At 37.0% G+C, this 22,836-nt stretch overlaps 2 protein-coding genes and 1 pseudogene across 5 annotated transcripts in view; 2 read left to right on the forward strand and 1 right to left on the reverse strand.

Annotated features, from left to right (window-relative positions):
• Positions 1-478: 478 nt before the first annotated feature.
• LOC120780959 lies at positions 479-6,642 on the reverse strand. The gene is made up of 2 exons (XM_040113190.1): positions 6,244-6,642; positions 479-1,253 (listed from the first exon to the last, which is right to left on the reverse strand). Exon 2 carries the CDS (start codon positions 1,232-1,234, stop codon positions 509-511), a length of 726 nt encoding a protein of 241 aa, XP_039969124.1. The 5' UTR covers positions 1,235-1,253; positions 6,244-6,642; the 3' UTR covers positions 479-508.
• Positions 6,643-10,633: 3,991 nt separating this feature from the next.
• Positions 10,634-22,836, forward strand: part of LOC120780294 — a 50,280-nt gene continuing 38,077 nt past the window's right edge. The window contains exon 1 of one of the 4 annotated variants that reach the window (XM_040112582.1): positions 10,634-10,774. The gene's annotated coding sequence lies outside the window, so the exon portion shown is untranslated. The other 3 variants (XM_040112584.1, XM_040112581.1, XM_040112583.1) reach the window with 3 other exon arrangements.
• On the forward strand, positions 13,195-14,965 carry LOC120780875 (annotated as a pseudogene).

Consider the following 22,836-nt stretch of genomic DNA (forward strand, 5'->3'; position numbering starts at 1 on the left):
GTCCAAATATGCCTGAAAATTCTCAAGCGTTTTTGAGAAGCGATAATACACATAACTTGGGAATGCGCGAACAAAGTCAATAAGCCTAATTGCCTGTCACGAAAAATGCGATAAAAATGAAAACGCGTGCGTTCGGTTAAACGGTTCAATTACAATAGAAAACTTTATTTCACTTAATCTAATTGCTAAGCCTAGATCTTAAAACTAACGGCATAAACTAGTGGTAATATAAATATGTATTAAAAAAGGGGTAAGTATAACTCTTCAACTTTCGTTAAATATTGTAAAAGATTATGGTAAGTATTAACGTAAGTATTAAGGTAAGTAGTAGATTGACATTATGAATGCATTATTAAGATAAGTATTTTATAATAGATTTTCTTAATTTAATTTTTAATAATTCAATATTTTATAATTTGTATAATTCAATATTTCACAATACATTTATTATTTTTATAAAAAATTTGTAGATATGTCGCTTGACGCAACACCGGCCACCTTGACAGGATCAATTTCCTTCAACCTCCATTGGAAGCAAGGCCAGCTTGTGGATAGGACGCTTAATTGTGCCCGCCTTAGTCGCCACGTCTGCGACTCGCACCTTGCCGTCTTGCCCTTCGGCGGTTGCGACGACGCGCCCTAGTACCCACTGCTGCGGTGGCACGTTGTCCTCGTGGACGAGAACGAGGTCGTTGAGCTGCATGTTGCGTTTGGGGTGTAGCCACTTGTTGCGTTCCTGAAGGCCCGTCAGGTAAACTTTGAACCACTGTCGCCAGAACTGTTGCTTGAGACAGCAAACAAGTTGCCATCTCTCGCAACAACGAACTGGGTCCACTGGCACCTTCTCTGGAGGTAATGCTCGCAGGGAGCATCCTATCAGTAGATGCGCCGGTGTTAACGCCTCGCCGTCGTTGGGGTCTTGACTCAGGGGTACTAGGGGACGAGAGTTGAGGATGGCCTCCACTTCGGCCAACAGTGTTGCTAGCTCCTCTGATGTGAGTAGCGCGTTGCCGATTACGCGAACGATATGGTGTTTGGCGGACTTCACCGCGGCTTCCCATAATCCGCCGAAGTGCGGCGCCCGCGGTGGTATATAAGTGAAGCTGCACCCTTCGTCTGCTGCGAATCTCCTCAATTCTGGACCCATTGTCAGAAACGCCTCCTTGAGCTCGTGCAGCTTGCGATCGGCGCCGACGAAATTGGTGGCGTTGTCGCTGAATATCTTCGTCGGCATTCCTCGGCGTCCAATGAACCTTTTTAGGGCGAGAATAAATGAATTAGAAGATAGGTCCGAAACTAATTCTAAATGTACTGCTTTTGAAGTGAAGCAAACGAAAACTGCAATATAGGTTTTTATGGGTGGTCGACCGCGTATTTTCAAAGTTGTGTATATGGGACCACAAAAATCTACGCCACATATAAGACACATAAGCGGTAGTGCTCGAAGTCTTTCGACTGGCAAATTTCCCATTATTTGGTTTTAAAACTTCGGCTTGTAATGAAAACAATGTATACAGTTTCTTACGGTTCTACTGCAAGCTTCTCGGGCATTAATTAGCCACATGCGTTCTCGAAGAAGCGCAACCAACGCTTTAGCCCCAGTGTGGTGATTTCGAATATGCAGGAACCGTAAATACGTTATAACGAAGTGCGAACTTTTATTTAATAAGAGCGGAAATTTGGCATCGTATGGGAGAGGTGCATTTAATAGGCGACCTCCTACTCGGATTAATTTGAATGACAACGACATATCCGAGTAGTCATGCAAAAACGGTTTGAGTTTTTGCAAGTTTGCGGGTAGGGTGGTGCCTTTATGCAATTTTTTAATAACATCCGAAAATTCTGAATGTTGGACCACCTGTGCAATTTTTAGAAAACTCAAGTTTAGCTCTTCTGAAGTCAGATCTTGGCCCCTGGAAGATTTTGGTGGTCGCCTGATCCATCGTCATATATATGCGACCACATGAAGCAATTTTTTATGAGAAGAGAATTTTTCAATGAGGTCCAATATAGAATTTTTCTCAACAGTCGAAATTAATGTACATAAATGTAGTTTTCTTCTTCTCTAATGCTTCGTCTTCTGGTGAGAGCTGGAAGTGGTTATTAAGTGGCCATAATGCAGGGTCTTCTAGGAGGAACTGTGGACCGCCAAACCATATTGAATTTTTCAATTCGTCCACGTTACAACCCCGAGACACTTGATCCGCAGGATTTTGTTTCGTTGGCACATGTCGCCAATGTACTTTGTGAGTCAACTCTTGGATTTCGGACACTCTGTTTGCGACGAAGGTTTGTAGTGAAGATGGATGTATTTTAATCCAATGTAAAACGATTTCAGAGTCTGTCCAAAATGTGATATTTTCGAAATGTCGACTCAACATAGGCGCTACTCTTGACCATAATTTCGAAAGAAGATGTGCTGCCGAGAGCTCAAGACGCGGAAGAGATTTGGTCTTCAGCGGAGCCACTCTAGACTTTGCAGTAAGCAGCATGCATTTAATACCACTAGCAGATTGGCTTCGTATGTATATGCAGCATCCGTACGCCCTTATTGAGGCGTCGGAGAAGCCATGTATTTGGCAGATGGCACTCGACTCAACGTTTACGTAACGAGGAATGCTTATCGATGAGAGCTGCATTAGGTTGGCTTTAAAGTTCTGCCAGCTAGTGTCAAGGCGCAATGGAATCGACTCATCCCAATCTAGTTTTTGGATCCAAAGCTCTTGCAATAAGATTTTTGCTTTGGTAACTAGTGGGGCTAGTAATCCAAGAGGATCAAAAAAGCGAGTAGAAACTGACAATATGTTTCGTTTAGTGGCTCGCAGATCGTTAAAAGTGTCATGTAAAACAAATCCTCTTTCGGCAACCAATGGATTCCTAACGTTTTAGTGGAACTTTTGTCATTGAAGCTTAATGACTTTTCAGTGCAATCACTGTCGAAAAATTTAGGGTGGTTCGAAAACCATTTCGTTAAGGTGAATCCGGCCGAGTTTAATATTTGAATTACCTCACTTCTCAAAAGATCTAGAGACTCAAAATTTTCGGACCCTGTTAATAAATCATTAACATAAAAGTCTCTTTTGATGGCCAATGAACCGAGTGAATATTTCATTGTATTGGCATCACTGAGCATTTGCAAACACCGTGTTGCGAGAAATGGAGCAGGCGCAGTGCCGTATGTTACGGTGTTAAGACGAAAAATTTGAATTTGCTCAGAAGGATGCTCTCTCCACACAATAAGCTGACAATTTCTGTCTTCTTCATGCATAATTATTTGACGGTACATTTTAGTAATGTCCGCTGTTAGTGCATACTTATGTAAGCGAAAACGAAGAAGAGTTAAGTATAACTCTTCTTGGATGGTTGGACCTACCATCCAAAGTTCATTCTACGCTATTTGAGTTGAAGATCGACTCAAGGCATCAAATACAACACGTAATTTGGTTGTTGTGCTCTCGGGCCTTAAAACGCATTGATGCGGAATGAAGTAGTGTGGCTCACTAGGGATCTTATTGTTCGTTGGGCTCATGTGACCCAATGCTCTATATTCATTCATAAAGTCCAGATACATTATACGAAGTTCTGGATCTTTTAATGTCCTTCTCTTCAGTGCCTGAAACCGCCGAACTGCGGTTTCATAGGAGTGACCGAGTAACTTTCGGTCAGTTTTAAAAGGCATTCTTACTTGAAGCCGTCCTGAAGACAATACTTGAGTTGTATTTACGAAAAATTTTTCACACTCTTGTTGCTCTTGTGTGAATTTAATGCCATTTGATTCTGAACGTAATTCTTCTAGAGCCCAAAATTTTTGGACTACTGAATCGATTGACGTTAAGTCTTCTTCAGCTTGGCATAATGTGCTATGTAATCTGGGAGGATAACTTATATTACTGGCGTATTTGCCAGATACAACCCATCCTAAAAGGGTTTTCCGAAGAGTTGGTTGGTTGGGACCATTTTTAATTTGGCCAACAGCTAAAAGCTCGAAAAATGTTTCAGCACCCAATAGGATATCCACTTTTTTAGATTTGTGGAATTCTGGGTCCGCCAATTCAATATTGTGCGGAATTTTCCAGCCACTAACATTGATGTTATGGTCTGGATGATTTGCCGAAATGCATCGCATTACCCAGAATTCCGCCGAAAATTCAAAATTATTTAACCGCGACTTGACAAATGCGGTTAGTTTTGACCCCACTTTTGTATTGGAATTTCCAATTCCTATCACGCTTAATGTTTTGTTTTGACGTCGAATCCGCAACTTCTGTGCCAAGTCCACCGTCATAAAATTGACCTGGGAGCCTGAGTCCAGCAAAGCTCTCGCAGGTAGGTAATCTCCACAGCTGGTCCTCACTAAAATTACTGCTGTTGCCAACATGACCCGATCCGGCATACGGGCTGTATGCATGGCATGTGTGGCTGATGGTTGCGGATGAGGTGCAGCGGGGAAAGAGACTGGATATTGGTGCAACAGTGTGTGATGCGATCGATTGCACACACGACATCGATCCGCTCTGCACTAGGAAACGGTATGTCCCTTACGCAAGCAACTTATGCATAAGGGTACCGATTTGACGAACTCGAACCTCTGTTGCACCGGAAGAGCCTCGAAGGTAGGGCAGACAGTTAGATGGTGATCCCTCGATTTGCATTGTTGGCAAAGAGGCTGCCTCGTATTTGCTGCAACTAGCGCCGATTTGGTCCTATCCATTTGTTGTTGCTTCCCATGACTCGTACTGCCTGTTGGTATGGGCTTCGTCCTTGAATGGGATGCTCCTTCCGCTGAAAGCTGCTGGTATCGTCGATTTAGAGTGGGTTCACAGTCCTTCCACAGTGGCAGTTTGTCATAGTCCAGCGCTTCTTCCCATTTGGATCGGGTGGCAGGGTCAACCTTTGTCATTACAATGTGTATGATTATTGCGTTCGTTATTTGTTTTTCATCACCCAGCGATAGCAACGAATCATATACCGCTGACACTTCGTCAATCATTGAACGCAGGGAAGGCGCAGAAGGCTTTGGGATTGTTGGCAGCTCAAAAAGTTTAGATATTGTATTGAAAAATATCAAACATTTATTATCATAAACTTTTTTGAGACTTGCCAACGCTTTCGGATAATTTTCATCCGACATCTGAAACGCTTTAACTGTTCCCAGAGCCTCTCTAGATAGACAATTTACCGAATGGTTAAATTTTTCTATATCTGGGATATTTGGATCATTATGAACCAAGCTCTCAAACAAACTCATAAAATTTTTAAACTCTGTATATTCTCCCTTGAATTTCGGCAAATTCATTTTAGGGAGCCTTGAGCTGTGAGAAGCTACGAAAGATGTTTCGGCAAGTGAATTTTTATTTTTTGCTAAAATTGACTTTATTATGGACTTCGTTTCAACGATGATGTCCTCTAACTCCCCTCGGGCCATGTCGTCTTCATCACTTTCTTCAATCTTTGATTGAAACTTCATTAATTTTTCACTATGTGAATTTAATATATCGAGACGACATTCCAATTCTATTGGATCTAAAGACATAGTCTTTTCGAGAAGGCCCGTTTTAAAGCGCAAAATACTACTTTTCGCAACCGTTCTTTGACGTCTTAACGATTTTAAGTCCGTCAACTCCTTGCTTGGAGACAGGTTTGCGAGAGTTGGCTTTGGCTTGCTCATTTTGCGTTGGTTAAATTAAATATCCCAAAGAAAGACTATAACGGTTGGCAACAGATATATTAAGAATCGATATGGCGAAAACGAGAAAATATATGTCGATTCCCGAATATACGAAAGCCAAACCAATAGCAATACAAGTTGGCAACAAATATATTTGGAATCGGTTACGAAAACGAGAAAAATAATATCGATTCCCAAATATACGAAAGCTAAACCAATAAATGCGCAAAATGAGCAATAGCACGAAAAGTAATTTAATCGGAAAATGTCCGAACGAAAATCGACAAAAATGGCGAAAAAAACGACCGATAATTGCAAACGCGGATCGAAAAAAATTGCGAAAAAACGTGATAATTTAAATTTGCAATTAATAATTGTTCACCTTTATTTCACAATAAAGGGCTAACGCAAGATCCCAGAATACCTTATTCACTTTGAATTCGTATATGTAAATCACAATATACATAATAATAAGTATACGTATGTACATATACTAGTAATCAAATGAAATATGTATAAAGTGAAAAAAGGGAGAGCCAAAAACTGAAAGTGCACTTGTTTTGATGTTTGGTTACCTGGTGCGTCGGCTGTTTGCCGGCGCTTACGTCCCTTTTGCACAGAATGCAGCGGCAGCTCATTCTCACGATGGCAGTGGCGTTGATGGCAGCAGCGGTTGGATGGTAGCAGCGACGATGGCAGCAGCGGCGTTGTGGCAGCGGCGGGTTGATGGCAGCGACGATGATGGCAGCAGCGGTTCGGTGGTAGCAGCGACGTTGTGGCAGCAGCGGGTTGATGGCAGCGAAGTGTTTGTAGAAACAACGGATTAGCAATATCGGCACTTTTGCTTTTACCGGTTATTTTGATTGCGGCACTTTCAACAGTTTTGAACCGTACTCGAACGGCTTTTTCCAACTGTTACTTCCTTCGTACGGCACTTTAAGCAGTTTTTTTTTTTTTTAATTGTTAAAAATTTTGCTTTTTAGTTATCTACTAACGTACATATATGTATATATGTATGTCTTAAACATATGTATGTATATGTCCGCCAGCCGAGCACAATTTCGAAATTTTGTCACTTCGTCTTTTGTTCTTTTTGCACTACTGTAAATCTCCTGTTTTTGTGTTTTACGTATTATGTATTAGCACTCTCTGCACCCACGATACTTCCCTTTTTCTTTTTCTTTTCTTTCGCTATGATAAGCTTAGGTAAGTATATGGGTAAGTATTAGCACTCCACTTCACCATACATGCGTATATGTGCGTCTATATATGTATACTATATGTGTATATTGCTTTAACTTTTGTGTATATAGGTATGTTGGAATTATTATTTTTTCACTTTTATATTTGCATGTACATATATCTGACCACTGTATTTTACAAAGCCTTCACGTAAGTATTAAATACTTTTCCCGCCACTTTTTCTTTTTATTTTCATTCTAGTTTTATGTGTTATATTTTATGTTTTATAATTTTTTCCTTATTTAGGTATTATTATCACTGCACAGCTTGGTCACTTCCACTATATGTATGTCATTGTATTTTATTGTCTTTTATTGCATTTTATTGTTTTAGGTGATTATTCACACTTCACTTTACCGAAGACCGAGAACCGAACCGATTGACAGGCAATTAGAAACGATAATAGTTAATTAAACGAAAACGAAAGTCAAATGAAATATATTCTAAGCTCACGCACTTAGTCCCTGCTCGGGCGCCATGAAAATTCTCAAGCGTTTTTGAGAAGCGAAAATATAACTTAGGGAATGCGCGAACAAAGTCAATAAGCCTAATTGCCTGTCACGAAAAATGCGATAAAAATGAAAACGCGTGCGTTCGGTTATACGGTTCAATTACAATAGAAAACTTCATTTCACTTAATCTAATTGCTAAGCCTAGATCTTAAAACTAACGGCTTAAACTAGTGGTAATATAAATATGTATTAAAAAAGGGGAAGTATAACTATTCAACTTTCGTTAAATATTGTAAAAGATTATGGTAAGTATTAAGGTAAGTAGTAGATTACCATTATGAATGCATTATTAAGATAAGTATTTTATAATAGATTTTCTTAATTTAATTTTTAATAATTCAATATTTTATAATTTGTATAATTCAATATTTCACAATTCATTTATTATTTTGATTTTAAGTATAAATTTGTAGATAAGTCGCTTGACGCAACAATGCCCCTCCCTAATGCGATCCTTTGTGTCAAATTTCATTTTAATATCTTTATTTATGGCTTAGTTATGACTCGGTTTTCGCCATTTTGTGGGGGTGGTAGTGGGCCGATTTTGCCCATCTTCGAACCTAACCTTTTATGGAGCCAAGAAATACGTGTACCAAGTTTCATCATGATATCTCAAGTTTTACTCAAGTTACAGCTTGCACGGACGGACGGACGGACAGACAGACATCCGGATTTCAACTCTACTCGTCACCCTGATCACTTTGGTATGTATAACCCTATATCTGACTCTTTTAGTTTTAGGACTTACAAACAACCGTTATGTGAACAAAACTATAATACTCTCCTTAGCGACTTTGTTGCGAGAGTATAAAAATGTGTAATTGTATTGATATATTTGAGAAAAGTGGTTAGCCGTGGCTGGCAGTGAATATTCGGGATGACATTCCTTTTACAATAGCATTACTGTTGGTGTTACGACTTTTAAATAAAATTGGTGTTTCTTATATGTATTTTTAGTGTTATAGTTAGAACACATTACTAAATTGTTATAGGATTTAGGATAATTTAAATTTTCGTATATTTTGTTTTCATTATATTTTAAAATTGGTTCAAATGGAAGTTTAATTTGCAAATTTCAGCGCCGGTGGTGGTTATGTGTGCCTTTTCTGTATAAGCGTTGTTTCCAAATTGTATGTGGGCGGCGCGCTGTACCTTTCGTTGTGCGCCGCCCCATCGTAAATCCTCTTAAGATTGACCTTCTATTCTCAGCTCTCACCTCGGCAAACCGAATCTTAGAGAATCATATTCCTCTGATGACAACGGAAATCCCATTAGCGGACTTAAATTAATTGTCTACGTAAATGATCTGGCGTATGATGTTCCTAGGTCTTCTGTCAATTTGCTCATCAATGGTTTGGCTTTGTGATAAGACATCTTATGCACTTTCGCTGGACAGACTTCAAGAATGACTTGGCATGCAGAAACCAATATTTCATTTAAGATTATAGAAAAATTCTGATGATGTAGTAATCCGCAGTAATAACGTATAATCCCTTCATCGTCTAAATACGGATGGAGAGATGTCGCTATTCTTCGGTACACTCCTCTTACAATGTATGTCTCGGCCTCGGATAGTGTCTCAACGTCTAATGGAATAACTCGGTTGACATCAATGACGTTATTGTGTGTCTTATTGAGATTTAAGAAAACCTTAAGTGCAATATGAATCCAGACCATCACTTGCTTCAGCATTAAACGTGAATAAAAACGATTAAATTGCATCAAACAAGTATGTTGCGGTGCGGCAAGATTAGACCAAGGGCCAACGTTCGACGGAGTACCTTAAAAACTCAAGTTCTTGTAGGCAAGGACTATAACGCTTGGCGATAGGCAGATCTAACTTCGGCATTGATATCAAGTTCTGTATGGCGTCTCTGGTTTTACACGTCTTTGATACGTTTGAATTCCACCAACCATTTATGATGGAGGTCGTCCAGTATCATATCATCCCACTCGGTTAAACTCTTCCGTACGTCTTCGATCAAAGTTTTACCAAATAGCAGAAAGTCGCAAATATTCGAAAAGGATCAAATACGGACCTTACAATGCTTAGAAGCCATATCTCGTGCTCGGAGGGCTCATTTTGTATTCTTGGTGATAACAATTCACTGCTACGCAATTTAACATTATTTTTAATTTTGAAATTATTTTATTGGTTGCAATAGCGCGCGATTTCGAATGAATAAACTGATAATGAATGGTCAGAAAATTTAATTTTTAATCTATCTTTTGTATGTAATAAACAAATATTTATGTAAATATCCATAATATAATAGAGTTCTAAAAGCGTATAAGAATTTGAGAATGCGATATGAAAGAAGTCGAAAATCTGTGCTAGTGTGAACGCAATGAGCTACGCCAAAAGATAATTTAGAGATAATAAGCGACAAGAAGATTCGGCATCTGAACGCAGTCTATGTCGTGGACTCAAGGCAGTGGGAAGAAATCAGTTTTGATATTTTAATGTATTTCTTGGGTATTTTTTGGTTTCCATTCCACTTCTAAATTATACATTAATAACATTAGTTTTAGAATATCTTATATTAATCCCTTCCATATATTTACTTGCATATACATATATATGTGGAAATATTACGACGCCACATTTAATATTAAACGATTATTTATTGAAGAGATCTTAAAACACTTGTATTGCTGATGGCGTCTGTACAAAAAACTGACGCTTCTTAAAACTGTAAACTAAGAATAGGAATTTAGTTGGAAACTGTAAATTTCCAAGAATTTACATAGAAAAATTATAGAATAACTGACAAACAGTGCTGCCAGATGTGATGCATTTTGTTAGTGTGCCCACAGATATATATTTCAACACAATTACACGTTTTAACCAACTTAAATCTTACTCCTTTCCTGGGCTAATTAAATACATAAAACCTATTTCCATTCCACTACTAAAGTATACATAAATAACATTAGTTTTATAATATCTTATATTAATCCCTTTCATATATTTACTTGTATTTACATATACATATATTTCAAACCAATTACATGTCTTAAACAACTTAATATATATATAATATATGTACATAAAACCTATTTTCATTCAAATAAAAGTAAAACTTTCTAAAAAAAACTGTTATCACGAATAACGCCCTGTTTTTGCTATTTTTTTCTGCGGGATTTTAATTTGCGGTTAGTTTAGTTGTAATCAGTTCAGACCCATGAAGTCGCAGTGCTGCCAAATTAAGCCACAAGATCTTGGGCTCGCTCAACGAGCAAAACATAAGAGATATTATCCATGTTGTGTGGAGTTGTTCTGTAAGGTTTCCGTGTACATCACTGTAAAAAGAACTGAGGTGAACGTCTTATCTTAAAGTAATAAAAAGGAGTATGTATAGCTAGTTTCTTGACATATGGTAACTTTTTCATTGCGGTTAAAAAATACTCATTATGCCTAACAAAAATTTTTTGTTATCCATTTGGTGAAAGTGGATTTAAAGTTGAGTCGTTGATAAGTTTACAATGAAAAATGAAATAAACTCAATATTAAGTGTTGATGGCAAATAATATTGGTAAACCACTACAAAAGAAGAACTTCTATAATTCTTATTTTACGAAAAACATCAATCAACAATCCAGTGAAGTTAAATTTCTCAAAAATAACTTGTAGTTTATTTCATCCATCATTTTGTATTGCCCCTTTGAAAATTAATTTCGTTTTACTTAAATTAACATAATTAACTTTCAAATTAGGATTAAAAACAAAGTGTACACAATTAAAAATTTTATGTACTATATATTAACGAAATATATCAAAAAACGATCGCAGAAAACAAGTTAGTAAGGTGGGAAGTTACGTTAACCCCAATTTAATTTTATACTTATTAGGGAGAATCATTTCCAAACTTAGTACGGGTATGCTTATAAACAAGTTTAAGCGTCATTTAACTTGGCTCATACATACACATGTATGTATGTATGTATATGTATATGTTGAAGTATTCAAAACTGTGTTTGAATGTTCTTTTTTCACAAATACATTAAGTATGTAATATCAGATAGGTAGTGCCCGTTGAAAGTTATTTACAATTTTTGTTGCAAGGTAATATTAAGTACGAATAAATCAACTTTTCATTCATGGAATTTTCACGCCTTTAACCAGTAACAGTGATGAACGAAAGGTAAACTTATAATAGCCGTAGTTGCCAAATTACGCTTTAAATACCAGCTCATACCGCTCTTGCCTTCGAATTGGGCTTAAGGCTCCTGAATTTTTATTACTTAGCGGTAATATTGGAAACTAGTATTGAGATGATTATATTAAATAAAAATATTTTGTAGTTAACGGAGCTGAATGTGAATATATGTACATATGTACATATTTATATATCAAGATATGGGAATCTATGTACAGATGTATGTATGCATACCGAATCTAAGTGGCGTGGTGGTAGTCTAGCATGTTACATCAAATTCTCAATTAATTAAAAATCTTAAAATAAATAATATTTTAATTAGCGTTAACATAGTCAAAATTTCACTTTCCATTTGCCACAAAAAAATGTAAAATTTGTTTACAACATAGTAATTTTTTTCACCTCAATTAAACACAGAGAAATATTAATCACCAACTCAGAGTTTTTAAGGCTTTTTTATATAAAGTATAAAAATGTCAAAACTAATATCGGGTGATTATTTTTGAGAGCTTGATATCTTTAAAAAACGTGTATAAAATTTGTAAAATCTTTCTATCGGTTCTTTTATTTGAAACGTTGATTGTTCATGACATTTACTTTTTGAAGGTAATTTCATTTAAATGTTGACTCATGTGGTTTCAACAAGATGGCGCTACATGCCACACAGCTCGCGATTCTATGGCCATTTTGAGGGAAAACTTCGGAGAACAATTCATCTCAAGAAATGGACCCGTAAGTTGGCCACCAAGATCATGCGATTTAACGCCTTTAGACTATTTTTGTGGGGCTACGTCAAGTCTTGGGTGCCCACAGAAATAAGCCAGCAACTATTCCAGTTGGAAGACAACATTTCCGAAGAAATTCGGGCTATTCCGGCCGAAATGCTCGAAAAAGTTGCCCAAAATTGGATCTCTTCCGAATGGACCACCTAAGACGCAGCCGCGGTCAACATTTAAATGAAATTATCTTCAAAAAGTAAATGTCATGAACCAATCTAACGTTTCAAATAAAGAACCGATGAGATTTTGCAAATTTTATGCGTTTTTTTTTTAAAAAAAGTTATCAAGCTCTTAAAAAATCACCCGATAGATCATTGAAATACATTAATATTTACGTTTATTGTGAGTTTTTAAAGAAAATGGTATATTTCAAAAGTTGGTACACTCTTAGATCAGAAAATCGTAGATATTCTCAAAGAAAGCGGGAAAGAATTTTTGGTTGATATTGAAGGTGAGAACGCGAAAGTCTAAAATGACTTTTCACTACGCTAGCCGTTCTTTTAGCCATATTCCGTGCAGAATAGTGCTTATGTAGAATCGCTGCTGTATTGCGTTATCATTCGGGTTACGGTAAGGGGTCAATAAGTATGGTTCTAACACATGCCCAGCGTCCTCAAAAAGCCAAGCGTCCTAACTTGACTTACCACCATATTAAAAGTCTCTCTCTACGTGTTGCATCAGGCGGCAAGATATGTACATATATTTAAAACCTAAAAACTAAAATTAATAAAACATGAAATTTTTATCAATTGAAGTTGGCCTCGTTTAAAACAATGTGTTTTTAATTGTAAATTTAATTAATATAATTTAAGTAAAACGCACAAATCGCCACAATGTATACAACCGATGAGTGAGCCTCGTTTAAAACAATGTGCTTTTAATTGTAAATTTAATTAATATAATTTAAGTAAAACGCACAAATCGCCACAATGTATACAACCGATGAGTGAGCCTCGTTTAAAACAATGTGCTTTTAATTGTAAATTTAATTAATATAATTTAAGTAAAACGCACAAATCGCCACAATGTATACAACCGATGAGTGAATAAATACCTATTGGTATTTTTTGCAGTAGCTTTAAATTGGACAGTATCAATATGTACAGTGTTTATGAATAAATTACTACTAAGCAGTGATACGGTAAATTTAGACGCACCGCTTTTTGTTTGCTGGTTCCAATGCCTTGTCTCCGAAGGCTTATGTGCGCTTTTGAGTGCTTTTGGTCAGCGTTATCCAAATGTCATTACGTTCCCAGAAGGTTATCCATTTGATGTGGCTATTTTTAGAAAGATTTTGCCGTTATCCATTTTGTTTACTTTAATGGTCGCAACAAATAATTTGTGCCTTAAATATGTGGGAGTAGCTTTTTATTATGTTGGCCGATCGCAGACGGTTTTTAATGTCGTACTAACATCTGTATATACTGTTACGAAAAAAAACCAGCTTCAAGGCTACAATGTGCTGTGTATTTGTTGTTTTTGGTTTCCTTTTGGGAGTCGACCAGGAGAGCTTAATCTCACAGTTCTCTCTACGCGGCACAATCTATTGCGTTATGGGCTCGTTTATACTGGCCTGGTATTCTATTCAAACCAAAAAGGCATTAGTTCACGTTAATCAGCAAGTTTTTCTACTAAGCTACTACAATAATGTCTACTCCAGTGTCTTTTTCTTGCCTTTAATCTTCATTAATGGAGAAATGAACGCAATCATTGAACACATATTTGTTCCTTGGTTTATGAGTGCTATGGAGCTTGGCGGCTTATGCGGTTTCACAATTGGATTTGTTACAGTTTTGCAAATTAAGGTAACATCACCTTTATCTCACAATATTTCTGGAACTGCAAAGACCTGCGCTCAGACTGTTATAGTGACAACGGTATAATGATGCAAAGTCAGCATTATGGTGGGCATCAAATATTATTGTTTTACTGGCTAGTGCCGCTTATACACGTGTGAAGCAATTGGAAATGCAATGTCAACACGACCGCACTACCGCGACACAAAAGGCGTAAGGAAAACTTTTTTAACCGGCTTTGTATTTTTAAGGGAAAAGTTATAATTATTCTGGGTAGTTATGTTTGTAATGCAAACATATTCGTTTACAATTTCCTCCATGACGATGATAGTTATATAATAAACCAAAAATTAAATCTGAAATACACTTAAAAAGTATAAAAAAATTAATAGTGCATTAATAATTCTATCGAACCAATTACCTGTGTTTAATTCCTTTCGGATTTCGGTTGTCCGTTTTCGGCTTTCGGCTACAGTTTCGGGAATTAGTGAAAATATACATAAAATAATTATAACCCTTGTGTTATATAGTTAAACACATACAAAAACAAAAAAAAACTGAAAAAGGAAAAAATATACATATACAAAAAAAGTTATACTTACGTACATACATAATACATACGTTAAAGTGAAGGTATTCTTTTATAAGTGGAGTGATCCCTATATACCCGAAAAGAAAATTTAAATACATATTTTATATGTACATTCAAGTGAGTGAAGTGATATGTACTGCAAATCGTTAAAAAATAAACAAAAGAAGTGATAAAAAAATGGAAAATTAGGTATATATGCATATGTATGTACCAGAGAGTTGCCACGAGTATGATAAAATCAGAACAAACAGTCGCGCCAAAAACACAATCAAATCAATTCAGTTCAGCATAGACTACATTGTTAATCAATTCGAGTAGCCGCCAGCGTCAACTGACCTGATGCAACACGAATAATCTGTTCTTCGGGAATCAAGATCATGTAATCGGTATGGCTGGCTTCTTTTGCAATCGTATCATGTCAGTTCATAGCGTTGCGACGTTTATTTGAATTGAAATGAAACTTTGGTAAACTATAAGTAAATCTTCGAGTAAATCTATGGGTAAATCTATGAGTACAGCAAACAACAACAATTTTCTGCTGGACTGATTTGAATCATGTGTGGCAAAAAATGTATCAGCTTTGAAAATGTGCGCATGTTACAAATTTTCGAAGCGTAAGCAATGGAAATTCCATTAAGAAAGTACATATATACATATATTTGTTATATGTACATATGTACCCAGGGAATTTCCATTATACATATAACATATGTATATACATACATACATGTGTATACAAACATATGTATTTGAAATATCTAGAACAAAAGTGCACTAGTAAATCAGTGTTTAGGGGATGTTATACAAACCAAACTCTGTCGATCATTTCAATCATTGAAGCATTCTGCTGATACGAACGTTCATAAACAAATCAGGTATAAGCTGATCGCTAGTGATACAAAGTTGTTCTCTATCGCTGATCTGAAGACAAACAGTTCGCTTCGTGTACATGAACTGAACTAACAGAATCAGACAGAGTAACGGATCAGTACTTAAGTATAAACAAAAATTTATTACTACTTGCAGTTCTCTGGTATGTACCAATAATTACATTACCCGCTCACTTACCATATTAGAACATACATATGTACAAGTGCGAGCAAAATCGCTGAAATAACGCGAACAAAATATGTGCAGCAACAAAGTTAGGAAAGTGCGTAGTCAACTAAAAAAGAGACAAACAAAAAATACATACATATGTACATACGTTGTGTGCATAAGTAAACTGTAGGTACAGTGAGTTCTAAAAAACTCCACCAAAGCGTTAGCAATAATTTCGGCTGAAAGTACCGTGACAAAAAAATAAATATTATAAAAGTTATAAAGTGCCGTTCTAGCGCTACTGTAAAACTGTAAAAAACAAAAATAACGCTAAAACCCATAGTGCCGCTGAGTGTCTAAGTGTCCGTTGAGACAAATTGCCCCTGTGGAAGAACTGTGAAGCCACCCGAAATAGGAGATACCAGCAGCTATCAGCAGAAGGAGCATCATACTCAAGGACGAAGTCCATACCAACAGGCAGTACGAGTCATGGGAAGCAACAACAAATGGATAGGACCAAATCGGCGCTTGTTGCTGCAAACACAAGGCAGCCTAGTTGTCAACAGTGCAAATCGAGGGATCACCATCTAACTGCCTGCCCCACTTTCAAGGCTCTTCCGGTGCAACAGAGATTCGAGTTCGTCAAATCGGTACCCTTATGCATAAATTGCTGGCGTAAGGGACATACCGTTTCCAAATGCAGAGCGGATCGTTGCCGGATATGCAATCGATCCCATTACTCGTTGTTGCACCAGTATCCAGTGTCCTTCCCGGCTGCACCTCATCCGCAACCATCCACCACACATGCCATGTATACAGCAAGTATGCCGGATCGGGTAATGTTGGCAACAGCAGTAATTTTAGTAAGGACCAGCTGTGGAGATTACCTGCCTGCGAGAGCTTTGCTGGACTCAGGCTCCCAGGTCAACTTCATGACGGTGGACTTAGCACAGAAGTTGCGGATTCGACGTCAACATAAAACATTAAGCGTAATATGAATTGGCAATTCCAATACGAAAGTGTGGTTAAATAGTTATAAATTTTTGGCGGATTTCTGGGTAATGCGATTCATTTCGGCAAATCACCCAGACCATAACATCAATGTTAGTGGCTGGAAAATTCCGCACAATATTGAATTGGCGGATCCAGAATTCCACAAATCTAAAAAAGTGGATATCCTACTGGGTGCTGAAACATTTTTCGATCTTTTAGCTGTTGGCCAAATTAAGAATGGTCCTAACCTACCAACTTTTCAGAAAACCCTTTTAGGATGGATTGTATCTCGCAAATACGCCAGCAATTTAAGTTCTCCTCCCAGATTACATAGCACATTATGCCAAGCTGAACAAGACTTTACGTCAACAGATTCAGTAGTCCAAAAATTTTGGGCTCTAGAAGAATTACCTTCAGATTCAAATGGCATTAAATTCACACAAGAGCAACAAGAGTGTGAAAAATTTTTCGTAAATAAAACTCAAGTATTGTCTTCAGGACGGTTTCAAGTCAGAATGCCTTTTAAAGCTGGCCGTAAGTTAATCGGTCACTTCTATGAAACCGCAGTTCGGCGGTTTTAGCCCCGGATAGAAGGACATTAGAAGATCCAGAACTTCGTATAATGTATCTGGATTTTATGAATGAATATAGAGCATTGGGTCAAATGAGCCCAACAAAAGATCCCGAGCGAGCCACACTACTTCATTCTGCATCAATGCGTTTTAAGCCCCGAGAGCACAACAACCAAATTACGTGTTGTCTTTGATACTTCGAGTCGATTTTCAACTCAAATAGCGTAGAATGAACTTTGGATGGTAGGTCCAACCATCCAAGAAGAGTTATACTCAACTCTTCTTCGTTTTCGCTTACATAAGTATGCACTAACAGCGTACATTACTAAAATGTACCGTCGAATAATTATGCATGAAGAAGACAGGAATTGTCAGCTTATTGTGTGGAGAGAGCATCCTTCTGAGCAAATTCAAATTTTTCGTCTTAACACCGTAACATACGGCACTGCGCCTGCTCCATTTCTCGCAACACGGTGTTTGCAAATGCTCAGTGATGCCAATGCAATGAAATATCCACTCAGCTCATTGGCCATCTAAAGAGACTTTTATGTTGATGATTTATTAACAGGGTCCGAAAATTTTGAGTCTCTAGATCTTTTGAGAAGTGAGGTAATTCAAATATTAAATTCGGCTGGATTCACCTTAACTAAATGGTTTTCGAACCCCCCTAAATTTTTCGACAGTAATTACACTGAAAAGTCATTAAGCTTCAATGACAAAAATTCCACTAAAACGTTAGGAATTAGGTTGCCGAAAGAGGATTTGTTTCGATTTGTTTTAGATGACAATTTTAATGAAACATATTGTGAGTTTCTGCTCGCCTTTTTGATCCTCTTGGATTACTAGCCCCAATAGTTACCAAAGAAAAATCTTATTTCAAGAGCTTTGGATCCAAAAACTAGATTGGGATGAGTCGATTCCATTGCGCCTTAGCACTAGCTGGCAGAACTTTAAAGCCAACCTAATGCAGCTCTCATCGATAAGCATTCCTCGTTACGTAAACGTTGATACGATCCCAACTTCCGCTTTTACCAAATAAAAGTTCGGACTTCGTTATAACATAAGTATTTACGGTTCCTGCACATCGAAATCACCACGCTGAGGCTAAAGTGTTGGTTTCGCTTCCTCGAGAACGCGTTTGGCTAATTAATGCCCGAGAAGCTTGCAGTAGAACCGTAAGAAACTGTATACATATTTTTTCATTACAAGCCGAAGTTTTAAAACCAAATAATGGGAAATTTGCCAGTCGAAAGACTTCGAGCACTACCGCTTATGTGTCTTATATGTGGCGTAGATTTTTGTGGTCCCATATACACAACTTTGAAAATACGCGGTCGACCACCCGTAAAAACCTATATTGCAGTTTTCGTTTGCTTCACTTCAAAAGCAGTACATTTAGAATTAGTTTCGGACCTATCTTCTAATTTATTTATTTTCGCCCTAAAAAGGTTCATTGGACGCCAAGCGATGCCGACGAAGATATTCAGCGACAATGGCACCAACTTCGTCGGCGCCGACCGCAAGCTGCGCGAGCTGAGAGAGGCATTTCTTGCCCAGTCAGCAAAGGTGAAGGGATTCGTCGCAGAAGAAGGATTCAGCTTCACCTTTATACCACCGGAGGCGCCGCACTTCGGCGGGTTATGGGAAGCCGCGGGGAAGTCCGCCAAGCATAACCTCGTTCGCGTAATCGGCAACGCGCTACTGACCGCAGAGGAGTTGTCTACTGGCAGAAGTGGAGGCCATCCTCAATTCGCGGCCAAGAACACCGTTGAGCCAGGACCCCAACGACGGCGAGGCACTAACCCCAGCGCATCTACTGATAGGGTGCTCCCTGCAAGCATTACCTCCAGAGCAGGTTCCAGTGGATCCAATTCGTTGCTGCGAGAGATGGCAACTTGTTTGCTCTCTCAAGTAACAGTTTTGGAGACAGTGGTCCAAAAAAATATCTGACGGGCCTTCAGGAACGCAACAAGTGGCTGCACCCCACTCGCAATCTGCAATTCAACGACCTTGTCCTCGTCCACGAGACAACGTGCCGCCACAGCAGTGGGTACTCGGACGCGTCATCGCAACCGTCGAAGGGCAAGACGGCAAGGTGCGAGTCGCAGACGTGGCGACTAAGGCGGGCACAATTAAGCGTCCCATCCACAAACTGGCCTTGCTTCCAATGGAGGTTGAATGAACCTGACCCTGATATGTATATGTATTTAAAACCTAAAAACTAAAATTAAGAAAACATGAATTGCAAACATTGTAATAAATTGAATTATATTAGTATTGTATACTTACCCTTATAATACTAAAAGATTACTTACCTTACTCACCTTAACTTAATAAGATATTATACTTACTTATTTTTTAATACATATGTATATTACCACTAGTTTAAGCCGTTAGTTTTAAGATTTAGGCTAAGCAATTAGATTAAGTGAAATAAAGAATTCTTTCTTAAGTGAATCATTGAACCGAACGCACCCTTTTTCGTTACCGGAATAATTTGTAAATCTTTTCGTGACAGGTAATTGGTGTGTTATTTGAAATTGCGCATACCTAACCTTTTTCGTGTCTCAAAAACGCTTGAGGCTTTTCACTACGCGAAGTCATTACTTTGCAGAACTCTCACAGACTTAGATAGAAAATTTTTGAATTAAAAAAATAAAATATTTATGTACATGTCAATTGAAGACTTTAGTATACCGTCCCAGGATTTCGGAAATAAAATGGGTATGGTCGGAGAGAAAAGGTTCTCCAGATATGGAATATAGCCACAGGAAACTTATAGTTTTCGAGATATTTGCGTTTAAAGTTGAAAATTATTACTATTTGAATTACGTATTTTTGCGATTTAAAATTATTTTTAAACTTATATTTTGCACTTTTATATCCACTAGTACTTGACTAATTCATTTGTACACATTTATTTTACATTATATAGTGCAAAAATAGTTTTAATTCAATGATTAACTTATTATTCAAATCTATTTGCCCGGTATACACCCCGGTATTGGACTATATACTATATATAGTATATATAACTATATATATTCTTGATCTGGAGAACCTCTATCCGACCATACCAATATTATTCCCGAAATCCTGGGATGGTATTTCGATTTCAAATCGAATCTTCTCAATATAATATCATTCGGTTTGTTCATTTTGCTTGATATGATTTCGCATCAATTTAATTTGGCTTCTTAAACATGTCTTTTTTTCTAATTTTTCGTTACATCGTTCTTTGTGACAGTAACTTGCATTTTTGTTCTTTCTGACTGTTAACAGCTACTGGTAGTTATGGAACAAACATATTACAACATTTATTTAGTTTATTTACATTTTTGAGTTTCTCTTCCTGGTTACTTGTTCACTTATTCTGAATATACTATTTCTAAAGTCTTTCTTAACTTATGAAACTCTTGGTCGACCATTTAAATACCAAATATTTAAAAAATTAACAACTACGATGCCAAATACGTACTTTTTTTAATGTTTAGAATAAGTAGTTTCTTATAATTAAAATTTTTTTCAATTGAAGTCTAAGCCGTAAATTTTTATAAAACACATATCAAAATCAATAAAACATTATTAGGTTTGAAAAATATTGATGATAACGTTTTGAGACTGCGTTACAAAAGATTGTATTTGCGAAGGAAAGAACAGAGGAAGTAAATGTATTTGCTTTTTGCGATAATGTAGTTCATTTCACGACTCATATTATGTCCGTTAAGTCAATAAATCATATCAAATCTATATATTTCTGTTACAACTCATTCAGATAACGCGAAATATAATATCTTGAAAAAATGCAAGTCACCTGCAGTGGGTACATTAATTCAGGTCCGCGAGCAGGTGATCGTTCATGGTCTCCACTGTTAAATGTGGTAACACTAACGGTGATAATTTTCTTTCCGGAGATTCCCCAACGACACTTGCACCGTATCATTGTGTTTCTCTTTTATTTTATTTTATTTTATTTTTAATGTGGTCAGTGAACAGTGAATCAGCTCTACTCAAGCACAATCTAATATTGTATTGTTTAAATCAATTAAAAAACAAAAATTATGGATAAAAAAAAAGAAACCCAGTGGTGCATTTAAATGCAAACAACGCAAAAAAAGAAGACAGTAAACAAACTGCAAAAAATTGAACAGTTTTTATTCAGGCTTCTGTAAGTACATCTGGCCAAACTATTTCTATTGGTAGTGACTAAAATAATGTGGTAACTGCAGTGTTGTTTGAGAACCCTACTTAAGAAGATTCGACCAACAAAATATTAAGTGATAAAGAAAAACGTCGATCAAATTCTTGATATAGGACCTTTACAGCCATCAGTACTTTTCATAACAGACATCAACCAGAACAATAATGCCCGGTTTCACAGTTCCTACTTATGTTGTACTTAAGATAAAACAAGAAAATATTGTTTTACAGTTCATACTTATGTAATGCTTAAGTACTGGAAAGGGGAGACTTAAGCAGTGCTTAAATAACAGCTGATTTTTGTTTTGAATTTTCAGTTATTTGTGAAAAAAAGAATAATAAGATATAAGAAATTATATTTTGTGAAAAAAATATGGAATCAGATTGCGATTGCGATTTTGACAGTGACCCAGAATACGATGACCTCTGGAATGTTATAATAATGCGACGAACAAAAGAAATCAGGTGCCGGCCAAAATTCTTCAAGCTATATGACGATAAAGATTTCCGCGACAGATTTCGGATTAGCAAAAAAATAGCCTGGAATGTGCTCGATTGTATTCGACTACAAATTGAACACAAAACCAAGTGGTACATCTAAATTGCCTTAAACGACTCAATTATGAATACATTTCTTTTAGGAATCATGCATTATCACCAGAACAAATGCTTTTGCTTACATTGAGGTTTTATGCTACGGGAAGTATGTTGAGGACAGTAGGAGATTTATTTGGAGTATCTAAAAGTACGGAGAGTAAAAGTACAAGAGTTATAACAGTAGTTTCGCACCACATAGCCCAATTAAAAGACCATCACATTTATATGCCAAAAACGGAAAGAGACCTGAAAAAGTCCCAGAGAGACTTTTTTAAATTAGCTAAATTTCCTCGAGTGATCGCAGCAATTGATTGCACTCATGTAAAAATAATTTCTCCAGGTAAAGAAAGTCCAAAAAATACTTCACTCAAAAACTTTTTATATACTTTATATACAGGTGGGGAAGATGCTATTTCGTAATAGAAAAGGTATATTTTCCATCAATGTCCAGACGTTATGTGATAGTAATCTCCGCATCATAGACATTGTTGTAAGGTGGTCTGGATCCACTCATGATGCTACTATTTTCCGTAACTCTCGGATTCATTGTCGATTAGAATCTGGAGAATTTGGTTCTGGAATAGTAGTAGCAGACAGTGGTTATGAAAATAACCACTTCGTGATTACGCCACTAATGCATGTCAATACGAGTGCCGAAAATCTTTTTAACGAGTCTCTTATAAG

This window comes from Bactrocera tryoni, unplaced genomic scaffold (genome assembly GCF_016617805.1).
Source record: "Bactrocera tryoni isolate S06 unplaced genomic scaffold, CSIRO_BtryS06_freeze2 scaffold_25, whole genome shotgun sequence".
In the NCBI taxonomy this organism is placed as follows: domain Eukaryota; kingdom Metazoa; phylum Arthropoda; class Insecta; order Diptera; family Tephritidae; genus Bactrocera; species Bactrocera tryoni.